General features: G+C 36.3%; 1 protein-coding gene and 2 non-coding genes across 3 annotated transcripts in view; all 3 read right to left on the reverse strand.

Moving 5' to 3' along the window:
* WDR43 (WD repeat domain 43) overlaps nucleotides 1-18,266 on the reverse strand; it is a 62,440-nt gene that overhangs the window by 30,903 nt on the left and 13,271 nt on the right. The window contains exons 6-15 of the mRNA XM_053712645.1: nucleotides 17,414-17,516; nucleotides 17,135-17,199; nucleotides 15,857-16,028; nucleotides 15,325-15,411; nucleotides 14,383-14,514; nucleotides 12,248-12,385; nucleotides 12,081-12,167; nucleotides 11,972-12,003; nucleotides 6,676-6,739; nucleotides 1,339-1,452 (exon numbers count right to left, since the gene is read on the reverse strand). Coding sequence (XP_053568620.1) covers nucleotides 1,339-1,452; nucleotides 6,676-6,739; nucleotides 11,972-12,003; nucleotides 12,081-12,167; nucleotides 12,248-12,385; nucleotides 14,383-14,514; nucleotides 15,325-15,411; nucleotides 15,857-16,028; nucleotides 17,135-17,199; nucleotides 17,414-17,516 — 994 coding nt within the window. The remainder of the gene's footprint in view (nucleotides 1-1,338; nucleotides 1,453-6,675; nucleotides 6,740-11,971; nucleotides 12,004-12,080; nucleotides 12,168-12,247; nucleotides 12,386-14,382; nucleotides 14,515-15,324; nucleotides 15,412-15,856; nucleotides 16,029-17,134; nucleotides 17,200-17,413; nucleotides 17,517-18,266) is intronic.
* Nucleotides 14,888-14,967, reverse strand: LOC128658610 (small nucleolar RNA SNORD53/SNORD92). The gene has a single exon (XR_008402282.1). It is a non-coding gene; the product is annotated as a small nucleolar RNA SNORD53/SNORD92 (small nucleolar RNA).
* LOC128658611 (small nucleolar RNA SNORD53/SNORD92) lies at nucleotides 16,782-16,861 on the reverse strand. The gene has a single exon (XR_008402283.1). It is a non-coding gene; the product is annotated as a small nucleolar RNA SNORD53/SNORD92 (small nucleolar RNA).

Raw genomic sequence — 18,266 nt, forward strand, 5'->3', positions numbered from 1 at the left:
TAACCTCCTTCAGACACTCCTTAGCCCACTACGAGACATTCCAAATGATATAGGGGAATATTCCTTTAAATTCATTCATGTAGACTGTTCAGGCTAAGTTGATTCTTGCTACTAAACAATACATGGAGATTTCTTTATTTGCATGAGTAGACAGTTGCAGCGCTCAGTCCCATATCGGATCCCATGTCAACTAATACATTTTCTTAGTATAACAATTTTTATGATAAACACTAACAACCAACTGTTTTCAATATTAGAAGAGATAGATATATAGATAGAGATATAGATAGATAGAGATATAGAGATATAGATAGATAGAGATATATAGATATATATATATCCAATTTGTATTTTATATAGTTAGTATACAGACTGTAAAACTCATTAAATCAAAACTATCAATACAGACCAATCAGTGATCAGACCGGGCACACACCCGCTCCACGCAATCGGCGGGAGTTACAAAAATTGAGTCGAACAACCCAGACACTCGCCTCTGATGAAGAAGTTTAGAATATCTTTGAAACATGTCAGGCTTCATAGGGTGTTCCGGCTGCTCACCTTTTAAGTTTTTAGTTTAATATTCTACTGTACAGTTTGAAATTTTATAGACGATTCAGCGGTACGCTGCATATGCAAATAGAAGGCACTCCAAATTGTTACATGCATTTGTGATACCTCAGTGATTGAGGTCCTGTTTGTGAGTAATATTGTTGTTTCAAATAAAACTATAGTTTAAATAATATCTCGCTATTTCCGTCTTATACTCTCCTTTACTGAATGGATGACTGGAAAGGGATCCTATACATAACAGATGACAACCCAGTGTTCATATTTAAGCAGATTACCCAGGCAAACAGAGCTGGTGGAATTATATACGACTACAAGATCTTTCTGGCGATACGCCTTCCACTTACCTCATAGGATTGAGGGTGTAAGTAGAACCTAGAGCCTAGTTTTGGATATCCAGACATTGAGAATACTGAACTTGATTTGAAATTTGATTGAGAAATACAGTCCACTGAATAATTCTAGTATATGCTCAAACGTCCATAAAACAAAGTCCATGCAAGAATATAACAGTGTGCAGATATCTGAATGCACATTGATTCAATTGTGCACAAAAGTTACGTTGAGATTCTAAATACAGCAGTTTCAGCAAGTACATATTACATGATAAAAGCTATAAGGATTTTTATTTTCGTATATAGAATACTATGATATCGGATTAGGTTTAGCGCTGTTAAGATTGACATACACACATACATATACACAGATATACACACCCAAAATTAGGATAAATCTGTACACTGATATTTTGCAATAAACCATCTTTACCTGTGTTATTAGAAGATAAAGCTTCCCATTAAGGCGGGTCAGTTTCTGCAAGGTCTTTATTCTAGTTTCCATTAACTGATAGAGCATGCCAAGCTGTGGGACCAAGTCCGGCAACTAGATGTGAAAAATATGATAATGTCAGCTTTACTTTTATGTAGTGAACAAAGGAATAACTTTATAGCTATTTTATAATACACCAAAAACTAACAAAACTCCTGGTGTAAAGGGAAACAATTGTTCTATAAAGCTCCATGGTAACAGTTCCAAGTGCCCACCATTATAAACCATATAATACCAGTTTTGTGTGAAAACCCCAATGAATAAGCACTTTTAGCAAAAGCAGAGGCACTGTATCATGCCCCGGAAAATAGTACACTAACTACGCAAACAAAAAACATATGAACATAACACCCTTTAAAGAACAGCAGGATAGAAGGTGGAAAACTACAGACGTTTATACATTGTAGATTATGTGACTGATGGGTGGGTATACTACTTAAAAGCGTGGCACCTTATACAAGGAGCGTAAAAGAATGATTGATTGTGTAAAGTTTAGTTAATGATTTCACACTTGTTTAAAGAGGTGCAACTGAAACGTTTCTGAAAAATGTGACTAAGGCTGCAGCGACCCTTAGTGGCTGAGAAAGTTTCTTGTAAAATTGTACTTTGAACGGAAACTCAATAAAAAAAAATATTTGATTCAGATAAGCACATACTAAAATCTATCTATATATAAAACAAACACTTTCCAACTTAATACTATTTTGTTATTAAAAAGCAGGTAGGTAAGTTTAGAAGCACTATATGGGGCTAGATGTACCATCGCAAGTAGTGTATGTCTCAAGCCTGCAATTACCACTTGCGATGTTGCATTGCACAGCGAAATTTAACATCGCACAGGAACCAATTGCGCTAGAGCAGGGAATGTCAATCACCCTGAAGAAGAGAATGTCTGATATAGCCACAGCTGAGAAGGCGAAGAGGAAAATAAGTAGTTTCTACTTCTGAGTGGCAGAAGGCTTGCTCGCGCGAACTTACTCCTCAACATAGTCTAAAAAGCTGCGAGTGCAGCTTAATAAATTTAGCCCATGGGCAGATTTGGAAAAATGCTTATAACAATGTTATACATCATGCAAACATTGCTGCCATTGTGCTCAAAGGTGTAATATGGTTAGAAGCATTCATGCAAAGCCTTATAATACTTATATGTGCACATTACCTCCCATGGGCGCTGGATTTACCGCACGGCTATTGGCCAAGAGGTGAAAACGTCACCTCTTAACCAAATTCTTTTTTAGCCATGCGCTGCTGTAGGAGCTAAGAGCGGCGATCGCTTGAATCAAATAAAGGAGCTTTCTACATGAAGTATCTTAAACTTCATGAATGAAAGTGCCCTTTGTTTCAATAGTAAATCCTAGCATTTGTAAAATGCTAGGATTTACTTTCACTTTAAGAAGTGCCTCAGTCACATGTGGCAGCCATCTTGCGAAAATCTTCAAACATCTTCTCTTAAACCACTTAGTGCAATGAAGCGCAGTTTTGCGCATAAAGTATACAACAGAAGAGAGTACATCCCTGGGCAATATCACTTTAATATCAAATTCAAAATTGTATCACCTCTCAATAATTATTTCTAAGTCGACAAGTAGAGTATTTCCTATTATAAACAAACAATACTTTAGAAAGATTATATTGAAAATACAGGCCCCAAAGTAGAAACTTAATGCACCTGTGGTCAGACACAAGTTAGATCACTGAAACATAGACTACATCTACAATTTCCAATTAGCCTAATGACATAAGCATAAGACTTGGAGCAGGATTCTGCTCCAAAAGACAATTTTAAAGTTGCTCTGAATCATGAAAATGTAATTTTGACTAGTGTCCCTTTAACATATATGTAGCCTAATTGTTTTGTATTGTGTTAAATAGAAAATATACAATTTCTTCAGAGCTTAGTTACATGAAAAAGATGCAAACATAATCAAAGGGTTTAATATTTTTATTGAGGCATCTCATGTAAATAATGCAAATTACGAAATTCTACTGCATTGAGTGGTCCTTTAAGCATGAACAGGACCATTACATGTAGAAAATCACCTGTTTGAGCACCAAAGAGGGGATAAGTTGTTAAATATATTTTACTTGGCTGTAGTATATTGGGTAAGGACTTTATAATATATTTCATAAAGAGTGGTGTAATGGATAACTTTCTGCCACTCTAAAGTAAGTCACCAGGTTAGCATACAGCTAGATTATCCCTGAGGTTGAGCACCCTCCAATGAAGGTATAAAATAGTGATAATGGTCTACATAATGGACCACCTTCACACCATTTACATACCCATAGTTTGCTCGGGTGAGTGGCCTTTGGGTGAAATCCCCAGCTAGACAGTTTTAAGATTTAGAATTTCAGATAGTAATGTCCTGTGGGAAGCAGTGTTAATTTTGACAGCAAATTTCTATTTAGTCTTAGTTTTAGTCGGATTTTAGTCGACTAAATCTCCAGTAGATTTTAGTCGACTAAATCTCCAGTAGATTTTAGTCGACTAAATCTCCAGTAGATTTTAGTCGACTAAATCTCCAGTAGATTTTAGTCGACTAAATCTCCAGTAGATTTTAGTCGACTAAATCTCCAGTAGATTTTAGTCGACTAAATCTCCAGTAGATTTTAGTCGACTAAATCTCCAGTAGATTTTAGTCGACTAAATCTCCAGTAGATTTTAGTCGACTAAATCTCCAGTAGATTTTAGTCGACTAAATCTCCAGTAGATTTTAGTCGACTAAATCTCCAGTAGATTTTAGTCGACTAAATCTCCAGTAGATTTTAGTCGACTAAATCTCCAGTAGATTTTAGTCGACTAAATCTCCAGTAGATTTTAGTCGACTAAATCTCCAGTAGATTTTAGTCAACTAAAATCTTAGGGGTGTAGTTAAAGTGTAATGCATTATTTAAGCATTTCTCTATAATTGGCAAACTGATTACATACTCCAGGAGTAAACATAACACCTGTTAATATTTATGGTATTAAGGTTTAAACATGCAATACAGACGCAGAATTAGCCGTTGTGATATGTAACATCTTTATTAAGCTTAAAATTAAATAAAACCAAGTTTCATAAACAAACAGAAGTGTAACTTTAAAATATAAAAAAAAAAACCTGTAAACTGTAGTGGCTGTATTGAACAAATTACCCATAATAAAAACTTTAACAGTTCTTTGTTACTAATTAAAACAAGTATTAAGTAACTCAACACAACAAAAAGTTTCTGCAGCTAGCACAGGCACAGCATAACAAACCCATATTCGTGGGTTATGCTTATTTCTATAGGAAGAATCAATTGATTACTCCAGGAGTATATAATGAGTTTGGAAGAGCAGTGCTAATATCGTTGCCAAATTGTTTTCGAATCTGTGAACAAAGGTTTATTAACCTGTTTCTATTTATGGTATTAAGGTTTGAACATGCAATACAGATTTAACAGATTTAACTGTTGTGGTATATAACATGTCATTTATCTTAAAATTTAATAAAATTAAGTTTTGTAAAATTTACAAAAAAACAGTAATTAGATATGGATTAATTATAACACCTTGCATAAAATGTTTTTGTCAGCAAATTTTGATTTAGTTTTAGTCATAGTCTTTTGACTAAAATGCCATTTTAGTTTTAGTCGTATTTTAGTCAACAGAATTTCATTAGTTTTATAGTCATTTTAGTCTAGTTTTAGTCGACGAAATTAACACTGGTGGGAAGGTAAACTAAGTTGTAGTTCAGGCAAGGCTTTAAATCCGTTGTGAGAGGTAAAGAAGCCAGCTTTATTTCTTGGTGTTTAAAGTGACACTGAACCCAATTTTTTTTCTTTCGCGATTCAGATAGAGCATGCAATTTTAAGCAACTTACTAATTTACTTCTATTATTTTTTTTATTCTCCTGGTATCTTTATTTGAAAAGCAAGAATGCAAGTTTAGATGCTGGCCCATTTTTGGTTAACGTGGGTTCTTGCTAATGGTTGGATAAATTCATCCACCAATAAAAAATGGCTTACGATTATTTTTTCAAATAAAGATAGCAAGAGAACGAAGACAAATAGCAGTAAATTAGAAAATTGTTTAAAATTGCATGCTCTGAATCACAAAATAAAATTTGGGTTCAGTTCCCTTTAACTCCCCAACATGAAATATGTATTAGTATAGCAGCGCCTAAGTAGCGTGAGATACAGGGAGAGGCTACACCTTTAATTCCGTACAGGTATTGCAAAATCCTATGAGATATGTGGGCTGTTGACTTTATATATATTTTGGTTATAAGGCGAAATAGCTCAGTTTTTTGGGAAGTACCAAAGAGGGGGGGGGGGGATACCTGATATTTTCTTGCCCTGAAGTATACATTCTGCTAGGGCTTAAATTACCAATGAGATAAGCAAAGACGACAGCGGGCATCCCTGCCTGGTGCCATTGGTAATATTAAAAAGTGAAGAGCAAAAGCCTAAGCCTTTGACTCACAGATTGTGTAGAGTATAATACCTTAGTAGTGAGCCATTGTGCAGGAAACCCAAAGTCTCTAAAATCTCCCAAATGAATTCACAACGGACACTGTCAAATGCCTTCTCAGCAACCAATGAGATCACAGATAAGGGCTGACGTTATCCTGGAAGATATTCAGTAATCTCCTAGTGCTATCTGTACCTAGTCGGTGGGACTCCCAGGTGTTTATGTCACAAAGGTGGCAGAACAAGGAAGCTGGATTGGGGAGGTTCTTCAAACCGCTTGATCTCAGCTCACCGTAAGCAGCTACCAACATCCAAAATCCCTCATTTAAAAAAAAAAAAAAAAAAACATGGGGGTGGGATTTACTAGGGAATGAGACTAGGAAAAAATAAATAAATTGACTGGCATGTCTAGAGACCCCTATTAAAAGTTTCTCTATTGGACAAGCCGCATTAATGTAAACAAAAAATTTTTGTTACCTTTACTGTTTGTTGCAACCGTCTTAGATACAATGTAATAAATTATAAATAGAATGGAATATTGTATTTGACTTACAAATCGGGTTTATCTAGGCAGCAAATAAAAGCTATTTGAAAAACTATAGTTCCACAAATATGATTAGAGTTTTATACTTTATATATTTGCAATATATTTATTAAAACTTATTTTTAAAAAAGTTATCACTGGGTGTTATTATGCATATGAACAGCTGATACATGGCTGCAGGTTGCCTGGGTTCACATTTACCTTATAAAATACAAATTCACATTAAGAAAACAGAAAATAATTCACTTATAAACTACAGCCAAAGGGTAAACATTTGTTTACGTATAAAATGAACTTACAGTTGATAGGTAGGACGCATGATGAACCAAAACTGCTTTTAACCACCGGACCATGAGAAGGGCACTAAACAAATACAAAACATTGTAGAATTAGAGACCATATGTGGAAAGGTTTCTCAGTGCTATATTTGGAGCTGCAAGTCTACAGGACTGGTGGGTTGATAATCAGATAATATCAGCAAATTCCCAGCACAATTACCACAACTACCCTAGTATATGCCGTCTCACAATTATCTGCTCCCCATTTACCTACTTCACACTCCTTGGTAATAAGAGCAACATAATGCATTTCTAAAATAAAATAATGGTTGCATGGAAGCTGGCAGGTACTAAAGTGGTTAATGGCAGATATTTGGTGTCTAGATTGGAATGCTGTCAGTACTAAGCCTAAATCAGTTTAAGGGACACTAAACGCAAATTTTCGCGATTCAGATAAACATGCAATTTGAAGCAACGTTCTAATTTACTCCTATTATCAATTTTTCTTCGTTCACTTGCTATCTTCATTTGAAAAAGACATCTAAGCTTTTTTGTTCAGAAATCTGGTGAATAAATATATCCAATGTAACAAAACGAACAGAAATCCTCGAGATTAAATAAAACTTTACTTTATTTGGAACTTATTTAAAATTAAGAAATGGCACACAAAACAAGGTAGCCAGGTGTGGCACTAGTGGCTTATGCGTTTCGGCTTGTAGCTGTAGTCAGGCTATGGCTACAAGCCGAAACGCGTAAGCAACTAGTGCCACACCTGGCTACCTTGTTTTGTGTGCCATTTCTTAATTTTAAATAAGTTCCAAATAAAGTAAAGTTTTATTTAATCTCGAGGATTTCTGTTCGTTTTGTTACATTGTATTCTTTGCCAGTCTTATCCTGGAGCTTTACTGTGGGGAGCTGTGTGCCGAAAAACTGCAGCTATTAGAGGATTTTCGGGCCGATTGATACAGCCGATTTGCTCAGGGTGAGTGACAGAAGAACGCCGCCAATAGGAGGTGATACGTCGACAGAGGTGGGCTCAAGGGACGCCGCGAGTAGCAAGTATACCCACCAGGACGCCAAGCGAGTTTACAAGCAGACAGACGAGCACTTGGAGAGGTAAAGCCATTACCCGTGCATCACAGATACCAATGATGATCCGGTAAGGAGCAAACGATTTGGCAGCAGTGGTTATACATATGCTATTTGTTCTTAGTCACTATTAACACCCATCTATTAGGATTATTATTAATACATGAACTGATGACGATTATGTACGGTGCTGCTATTGAACGTATTGCACGTTTTTGAGTACAGATCTTATCTTTTAACTGTGAAACCGAGTTTTCAACTTTAATGTGAATATATCCACCAATATAAATACTATCCAATCAGCAACAGCAGCCCAGGTTTCACCAAAAATGGGACAGCATCTAAACTTACATTCTTGCATTTCATATAAAGATACCAAGAGAAGAAAATTTGATAATAGTAAATTAGAAAGTTGCTTAAAAATGTCATGCTCTCTGAATCATGAAAGAAAAAAAAAAATTTGGGTTCAGTGTCCCTTTAAATGGACAGTCTACTCCAGAATTTTTACTGTTTAAAAAGATAGATAATCCCTTTATTTACCATTCCCCAGTTTCGCATAACCAACACTTATATTAATATACCTTTAACCTGTGCAATTACCTTGTATCTAAAGCTTCTGCTGACGGCGGCCTTATTTTAGTTATTTTGAAAGTGCCCTCTCATAAGTAACTCCATAGGCGTGAGCACAATGTTAACTATATAACACCCTCTTGCTGTGAAAAACCTGTCAAATGCATTTAGATAACAAGCAGCCTTCAAGGCCTTAGAAATTAGCCTATGAACCTACCTAGGTTTATCTTTCAACAAATACTAAAACAAAGCAAAATTTGATGCTGAAAGTAAATCGGCAGGTTGTCTAAAATTACATGCCCTAACTGAACCATGAAAGTTTAATTTTGACTAGACTGTCCTTTTAAATGTATAAATTAGATACACGGTACAAAACACTTTCCAGTTTACTTTATTAACAAATGATGCATACTTCAGTATTCTGTCATGAAAACGAGCTAAATAATTGAACAAAAGATGTACAGAAAAGTTCTGTTTGAATCACAAGAGATTGTTCATTTTTGACTTCTATGCTCTATTAGCTGGAGGTGAACTTTGGTGAACCTCAGTGCAGGTTTGACTCGAGAACACAAAACACAACGCAGTTATTGGTCTCTTCTCTGCTATTCCCCAAAAGCACCTAACAAAACACAGACCCTGCTGAATCATCTCCAGGGTCTGGCCATTTACCTTAAAGGGATATGAAACTCAAAAATGTTCTTTAGTGATTTAGAAAGCATACAATTTTAAAAGGGTTTCCAATTCTATTATCAAGTCTTTGTTCTCATGGTATTCTTTAAGAAGAGATGTCTGGAGCACTACATGGAAGCACTATTTACCGAAATACAAGTGGATAACTTTTTAGCAAAACTGCTGCCATATAGTGCATGCTCCTTAGCTTACATCCCAACAAAAATACTAAAAAAAAAAAAAGTTTAGCTTTCTTTGTTTTGTCAAAAACGTAAGCGGTTTACACTATCCAAACCAAAAACAAGGGTCCCTGCTATATGTATGGTGGTATGAACTTTCACTGTTCACACATGGGCAGCAGAAGACCTCCACCCTTCTGTCTTCTCAAAAAGCGTCAGCAAATAGTATGGATCATGCTTTCTTTAATGCTCTTTGCAAGTATTTTTATTTTACTCACACTCCTGGCCCCTAAACTTTTGCAATTGTTCTTTTATGATCCTCAATGTGCAGTTAAATTCATTTGCATCTATGCCAAAAGGCCCATTGTAATCACCATCTGCTGACACCAAGGTGCTAGCCGTCTCCGATCATAGTAAACAGTGAATCATAGTAACCTTCTGATTCAGGGTTACTTCCGCGTTGTCATCTTACTGGATGATCAAGTGTGATTGAAAAAAAAAAAAAAAAAAAAAAAAAGAAGGCACCTCTATATAGCAAGGACAACTGATATTGCAAGCAGGAATATATTCAAGTTAAAAAAAAAAAAAAATTAATGTAAAAAGGGACAGTCTACACATGAGTCATCTTGAAGTCTCCCCCAAGATTAAAGGGACAGTATACTGTAAAATAGTTTTTCCCTTAATGTGTTTACAATTGCTTTTTTTACCAACTGCAGAGTAAAACATTTATGAAAATTAGCTTTTTAAGGTTTATTTCTGTATATTAAAGCTCTGATTTTGTGTTTTGAAGCCACAGCCTAATAAAATAGGTTGAGCTTGTAGGTATAATCAGATCTCATTACTGTATCACATTGTGCACATATACCTGCTTCTTTATCTTATATCTGTCCTTAAAACAATCACCAGTATTTTGAGAGAACAATGGAAAATCAACATTGTATTACCTTATCTCTGTTATATCCGACTGGGAGTGTCATTTCTTCTGCTGGCTGTGTTTACAAAGCTTATCTATAGCTGGTACGCGCGGCCACAAACTTTCAGAATAGGTGGGGATACCACAGGCTAAATTAACCATTTCAAATGCCAATATAAGGGTAAAGGAGCTACTTGTAAACAATTTAATACACTCCAGCAGGTAAAGTGGATCATTGGGAACAAATTAAAGGGGAGAAAATATTTGAGTAAACTGTCCCTTTAAGCTGCAATAGCTTCCTGCACCTTTTCTACATCATACAGCAGGAATGTTAAAACGCCATTTTAAAAAGAATATGGTTTCTGGTCACTTTGAAAATGTCTGCCAAGCTCTTATATGGCATCCAATCACAAAAGGCTCACTAGTTGGATTAAAAAAAAAAAATCATTGCTATTCAGCAGTGCCTAGACGTAGGCCAGATTGTTATATCAGTGGGTGGAGCTTGGCAGCAATTTCAAAGTGACAAGAAACAATATTAATTTTAAAATAACTTACTGTTCCTGCTGTGTGATATCGAAAGGGCACAGGAGGCTATTTGTAGCTTAACCTAAGGTAAGACTTAAAGATGACTATAAGGTGTAGACTGGCCCTTTAATAGAATCAAAATATTAAAACAGGTAGATGGTACACTGTGCCAGTGATCTTTAACTCTGCACCATGCCCTCTATTATATATTTATGGTCAGACCCTATGCCAGTGGTGTAAAACTCTGCACCATGACCTCCATATTATATATTTATGGATCAGACACTGCCATTGGTGTAAAATTCTGTACCACGCATTTCCTCTCCCACCACCTCTCACACTAGAATAGTTTGTACCATTGTACAACAAATAGGGAAATGCATATTTTTCCTGTCTTGGGTAATTTACTGTTAAGCAGCATTAGGCTTTAAACCCTTATATTAATTTGTTGGTTCTTTTGTAAGTTCTGATGATATTTAGCATATAGCATTTTGGGGAAATTTAGATATGTCTGGGCATACTATTTTTTTTTTAAACCCAACCAGAACAATTTCAGTGGATGCCGTGGATGCCCAGGATTCCCCCTTAAAGGGCCACTGTAAGTAAATATTTTCTATGCCTGTTACTAACTAACTACCCCAAATACACTTTTTATCAATAGCATTTCATTAACATCTCTCTACCGTATGTCAGAAATCTTGTCTGCAAATTGAATTGTTTTCCAAACCCACTGAGTGGGTATCCTTTGCTCTGTACCAATCCGTTTACAATACCTAGGTTTCAAAATGGCGCTTTAAACACAAAGTTAGTGGTTTAAGTATTTTGAACACGCAGTGCTGAAAATAGTGGGCAGGATAACGTGACATCGGCGAATAAAAGATAACTTTTAGAACGTTATGAAACTTCGTTTTGGAGAAAATATAAGTCAGTAGGTTTTAATTAATGTTTATTAACTTTAATATGTTAGTTGTTTAGCTTAAAAATTATAACAGAAAGTAATCCTTTAAGAGAACACATTAAGGAGTCTTCAGATTAACACTATAATACATGACAGAAAAAAATAAGTTTAAACTCCAGGCTCTCTAGGAAGAAGTGGAAAAAGGCAGAGGTTTTAATCAAACCAAAAGACAAATGCAGAAAAGATTGTGACAGATTGGGAAACATTTTTGGATATTTGGAGATATAGATATAGATTATATTTATTTGTATTTCAGAATAAGTCTATTTTGGAATTCTTGCATTTATACTGCAATCTTATTTCCCTCAACATTTTATGGGGACTACAATTTTAGTATAATGTCCCTAAACAATTAGTGTACAAGAGACGGGCTTTTATACAAATTCTAATGATACAGCAACATAAAATGATTACCTGTTAGGATGCCCTTGTAATCTGTGTGTAAGCTAAAGAGGGAGAAAATAAAAGATTAAGAAAATGCCTCCTCCATTCTGCTTACATTATAGTGTTAACTATTTCTCACCGAGTGCACAAGTGGGATGACGGCATAGACTGGGATCCGGGCCACAGTTTTCCTTATTAAAGATTCATTTTTGGTCTGAAAGACTTTCTATAAACAGAGAATTATACAGTTATCCTTGCACACAAAGAAGATATATAAAATGCATACAAAATTTAGCCACAACTTACGTTTAGGATGTTTGTATCGTTACTCTCCAGTCCCTGAATCAGGAGTACTGCAAAGCTGTCAGTCTGCGGCAGGCCACTTTTACTGTGCACTTTTGTCATATCAATGTCTATCGCACCAAGCCGGTCTTCAATGCTGGCCTGAAAGACAAGTAAAATATTCATATGTACCAAACAAATAGAGCAGCTGCAAACTGACTGTAGGGGCATGCAACTATAAGTTGCTTAGGTTTTTACTAAAAACTGATTTTGCAAAAACTTATGACTAAAAACAATCATGCTCATTTTTCTTATTTCCCTGGAACGTCCAATCCTAATGTAGTTAAAACAAGCAGACAGGATAACAGAATGCATCACATTCATTTTAAATCTTAAAAATTAGCAGTAAACTTAGTACGTAAGCAGGATTATGTAACTAGGACAAAGTAAATCAGGCGACAGCTTTACCTAGTGCAGGAGCGCGCTACATGTAGAGGAATGGTGCAATCAGGCGTGCCGTGATTAGACAACGACCCTGTGATGCTCTAACACAGTAACTTGTCACGGAAAAGGATGGCTTTGCATATGAGGCAAGCAAAGTTTTACCCTGCGTTTTTCAGTATTTTGGATTTTTTTTTTAAAGGAAAGGTTAACCACGTTACATAATTCTGCACATAAGCTCTCTACCCTACATGTTCACTGGGAAAGAAGTGGAGAGGTCAAGACAAGGCATTGTTAAACAGTGACAAGACAATGTACCACCTCACTTGAGGCATCTAGTGAGCCAGATACCAGCATGCTAGTATCTACGCTCCATTTTCAGTATACAGGCATTGTTACTGGCAGTGATTGTATACACAGTCATATTTGAATGTTACTGTAATGGCAGCATCTCATAATAGAAGCACCCTGGATAATTGACAGGCATATCATCAATTGAACACCATGTCTGTGACCACTAGCATGGTGTGGCCTCCATTACGGTATTTCTGCAGGCATGCGGAAATAGCGCAGTCTCACCATCACTGTAGGCAAGACCGGCTTAATGACAGCGGCCCTACCCTATAGGACTATAAACAGTTTGCCTAAAAAAAAATAATAGGTATATTAAAGAATGCACATATGCACAAGGGGTATGAATCCATAAGGTTGTCTAACGTTTAAAATATAATTTATTGATAAGAAAGCAAATTAATATCTGCTGCCCTGTTGAAATTAAAAACACCATTTGTAACAGTAGCGATAGTTTGTAACTAAAGAACAATATCTTCTTAGATTCAATAAAATTAATCATTGGGGAGAGCTAGTATGACGCCTGCCATTATGGGGTTAAAAGGAACAAGAAAGCTTAAAATTTGACTCGCTATTCATAGCATACATGTTCTGTAAATTTGCTTCTCCCATGGCATTTTGTTGATTATTATAACTAGATAGGTAGCGTGCACAAGCCTGTAATACATGGGAGCAAACACTGCCATCTAGTGTCCTTACAAAACTGCTGCCCTATAGCACTTCATACACGCACCCTCCAGACCCTACCATTTTGCTTTTCAACAAAGATTAGCAAGGGAAGTAAATTAGAAACCTTTAAATTGGATAATTATCTGAATCATGAAAGAATAAGTTTTTTTCATTCCCCTTTAACTTTACAGGGAAACCATTAACACTAAAGTGGAATACATTTTAAAATCCTTTAATTTCAATATGAATACAGAATCCCACTGTGCAAGCTTAAAGGGATAGGAAAGTCCAAATTAAATTTGCATGATTCAGAATGTCATTTTTAAGACACTTCAATTCACTTTTCAAATGTGCTTCGCTCTCTTGGTACCCCTTGTTGAAAATGAATACACATCCTTCAATAGTAGGAACTAGCTGCCGATTGGTGCCTGCACACATTTGTCTCTTGTGATTGGGTGACTAGATGTGTTCAGCTAGCTGCTAGTAGTGCAATGCAAACGATAAGATAGCGAAGTAAATTTGAGAATAGAAGTAAATTGTAAAGTTGTTGAAAATTGTGTTTTATTCAAATCATGAAACATTTTGGGGTTTCCGGTCACTTTAGCATACAAAGCTCAAGTAAGAAAATCCTAAAATATTCAGGGAATTACAAGGAAGGAAGAAAATAAGCAGCCAAAGGCTTACTAAGGTCTACTCACCTCTTTGTCCTGTGGCTTCCGCTTGCCCTCTGCTTTTTCTTTCCCAGACACTGTTACGGATATTGCAGAACTATGACCAGGAATTCCAGGAACTAGAACTTTTGCGTCTGAATTTACAATTGGAGTTTTAACCTGTTAAAAACATTTCACTCCGCTTAGCGCACACAAACAGGAAAATATAAAACTGCATTTTACAAACATGCTAGGTGACTGAACATTTTAAAAATACATTAAAGAGCCATAATTGTAAAAAGAATTGCAAGCTCTAATCTGTTCAAATGCAATTCCTATCCCTTACGCCTATTCTCTTTATAAGGCGCCAACAAATTCTGCAGCGCTGTCCATGGGTACAAAACTTAAGTACAGATGATACAATATTTTTTAATACAGGAGAAACTGAGGACCTTAATCCCGTGGGAACTTACAATCTAGAAAGGTTAGGAGGGTGAGAAACAGGAGGTGGGGGCCATGGCACAAAGCCAACACCGGGCAGGATAGTGACAGCATGCTCAGACAGCCAAGAGATTTGCACATCACATGTTCTCAGAAATATGCGAAACCATTCTCTAGGTATCATCACAGTATGCCATCTTAAAAAGGTCTTTACATTACTAGTTAGAGATGTAACACTTATTTTCAACATAGGCAATTCCTTTGACCATATCAACCTGTAAGGCAGGTGGCATCTAAAAAGGGCATGTAGGTTTATGTCAAAATATGAATTACTTAAAATAAATTAAATCTGGAGTGGAACTGAAAACAGAGGTAGCCATTAGCATTGCTAAATCAAAATGAATCCCTAAAGCTAAATCCTCTAAGCTAAAAGAAAATGCTTCTAAATAAAGACTGATCTATTCTCATTTTTTCCAGTTTTTGTTGGTTACCATGACAAAGCCATGCACGTATCATTCCTTATGGCCATAATGCCCGTCATGAGCTCACCTTTGTCACCGGCATCTCTCTTCTGAGTGTCAGTGTCCTCTGGATGTCCCTTATTAAGCATATGTGAGGCTCGTCAGTCTTCAGTACCTGCCAGAATAGAGAATTGCACATAACAGCTATAAAGCTCTAATTGTTCCTAAGGCACAAGTGATGCCATTTGTACTATAAGCATAGCAAGCCATATTTATCCCTTACACTATAGATTAGTGAGGAGGCTGCTCACATACAGGCAATTAGCGGTTTCTTCATTAATATCAAGTGCCCACTATGAATCAGGAAGAAGGCCCTGTCTTAATACTTTTGCTACAAATATGGACAATCTGAAGTCTAAAACCCAGAAGGGAACTTAACCAACACCTACGTTTTTTTCTTTTTAACTAGTTGGGAGAAAATCTAAAGATGCTGCAGGCAACATGGTGCCAATGGCAGATAGTGTTGCAGTAACCCAAACAATTTTTCTAGTTTGCAACTCCTGTTCTAGAACCAGCAGGCAACATCTGCAGATTCCCCCATATTGCATCATTACACATACCACTTTCTCAATGATGGGCTGCACTGTACTGCCATAAAACAGGAGCATGGACTGCCGGTCTGCAATAAAGCTGGCTGCAAGGATGGGTACAGGCTTTGGTGTGGAGTCGCCATCACTGCCAGAAGTTGCTATCTGTACTGTACACGTGGGCTGGACTGGCTTCTTGTAGGTTCTAGGAGAGACAAAAAAAACAAACAGAAAACCAGGTCATTAGCAAGGCACAACAGCTTAAATTCAGCTTCTTTTGTAATGTTTATCTGGTCCCACAATTAAAAAAAAAATTAAAATAATAATCCTAATGTTCGATCTTAAAGGGACAGTAAACACCTTTATATTTTTATATAAAATGTTCAGTTATGTGTAAAAACAAGTTTGCAATACATCTTAAATATTTTTGCCCCATTTTAGTTCTGGAAAATGAGGAATTTCTAATTCTCAGAACATGAAAAAGCACATCGCTGACTTCTGAAGGATAATTCTGTTAGAATACAGTTTGGTAATTATCAGTTAAAGCCAATTAGGCCAAGATTTATAACTGATAGATTATATTGTCTGCAGACTAAAGCCCAGATTGGCTTAGGCAAATAAGGCAAATGGTGGGTGGTTTTGGCTATTGAAAAATTTTAGTAAAAAGAATGTTTACAAAAAAAAATATTTTTTAAAGACTTGACATATTATAGAACATAACAGAAAGGTCTTATTACAGGGTGTTAATGTACCTTTAAAAAAAAAGGTCCATTAAAACGCTAAACAAATGCTAAATTGAACAAAAAGTATTCAAAGCAGATATTGGAGTCTAGCCAATGAGGGACTATAAATTACTAGAATGCACAACCAATGACTGTAGAATAAAGCTCTTACTAAATTCAAATCATATTCAAACAAAATGTTACAAAGTATAAAATTAATAATTTTTGCAGTCATCATGCTCAGACAGCCAAGAGATTTGCACATCAAAATATTTCAGGTATAAGCGAAACCATTCTCTTGATATCATCATAGCACACATGTATGAACTGCTCTAAGGAAAAGCAATAAAAATGCCGTGTAGCATATTGATTAAATGGTCAGTAAACATCTGTGTACTTTGCATCAGTGTTGAACAAGGGCATTTTTTACAAAGAGCAAATGATGTAGCCTGTGTTTTCTTTAAAATGCATCATTTTAAAGACCTGTTCTAGAATTTGCTTTTGGCCTTTTAAAAAGGGAGTGTAGAATAAGCACAATCTTAACACAGGGAAGAGTTTAATATCCCTTTAAAAGTAAGAATTAACATACCCATTCAAGACATGTTCAAATAAGTGCAACTGGCCATCCCTGCACACAACCGCCAACTTCAGAGGCTGTAAGAAAACAAGATGAAGTCACATTACCTGGTTGTCTGTGCAAAGACTGGAGCTGCCCTTTAGTATTGTGCAGCGTCAATGAGGCTCTCATGCAGTAATCAGGTCTTTGTACAACAGCATTATGAATTATATATATGTCATTACAAAGCTGAAGAGTAGGTACTTTATGAGCCTAGCAGTAAGACTTAGCTAAACGCCTCTCTGGTATTACCTCCTCTTTGTTCTCAGATGGCAACAAGTCCATGAAAACAGGGGTTTCTGTGAGTGTGAAGGACAGTAGAGCACTCTTCTCTTTCTTCTCAGACCGGGATTGCCTATAATACAAACATCTATTTCACACAAGTGAAAATACAAAAACCTACTGTAGATGTAAAAAACAAAAATGTATGCTTACCTGATAAATCTCTCTTGACACGATGAGTCCACAGATCATCCTTAATTACTAATGGGAATATCACTCCTGGCCAGCAGGAGGAGGCAAACAGCACCACAGCAAAGCTGTTAAATATCACCTCCCTTCCATCCAACCCGTCATTCGACCGAAGTAACGAGAGAAAGGAATTAAGGTACAGAGGTGCCTGAGGTTTACAAAACAAAAAGACTGGACTCCGTGTCAAGAAATAAATAAATCAGGTAAGCATATATTTTGTTTTCTTTCTAATGACACGATGAGTCCACAGATCTATAATTACTATTGGGAATCAATACCAAAGCTAGAGGACACAGATAAGGGAGGGACAAGACAAGGAACCTAAACAGAAGGCACCACTGCTTGAAGAACCTTTCTCCCATAAGCCTCAGCTGAGGCCAAAGTATCAAATTTATAGAATTTTGAAAAAAGTGTGGAGAGGACCAAGTTGCAGCCTTCCAAATCTGTTCCACAGAAGCTTCATTTTTGAATGCCCAGGAAGAGGAAAACAGCCCTCGTGGAATGAGCTGTGACTCAGGCTGCTGTCCAGCAGTTTCATAGGTGAAGCCAATTATACTCTTCAGCCACAAAGAGAGAAGTAGCCGTAGCTTTCTGATCTGATCTTTCTTCTATAGGAAGGAAATCCAAGTTAGCA

Source organism: Bombina bombina, chromosome 4 (genome assembly GCF_027579735.1).
Source record: "Bombina bombina isolate aBomBom1 chromosome 4, aBomBom1.pri, whole genome shotgun sequence".
In the NCBI taxonomy this organism is placed as follows: domain Eukaryota; kingdom Metazoa; phylum Chordata; class Amphibia; order Anura; family Bombinatoridae; genus Bombina; species Bombina bombina.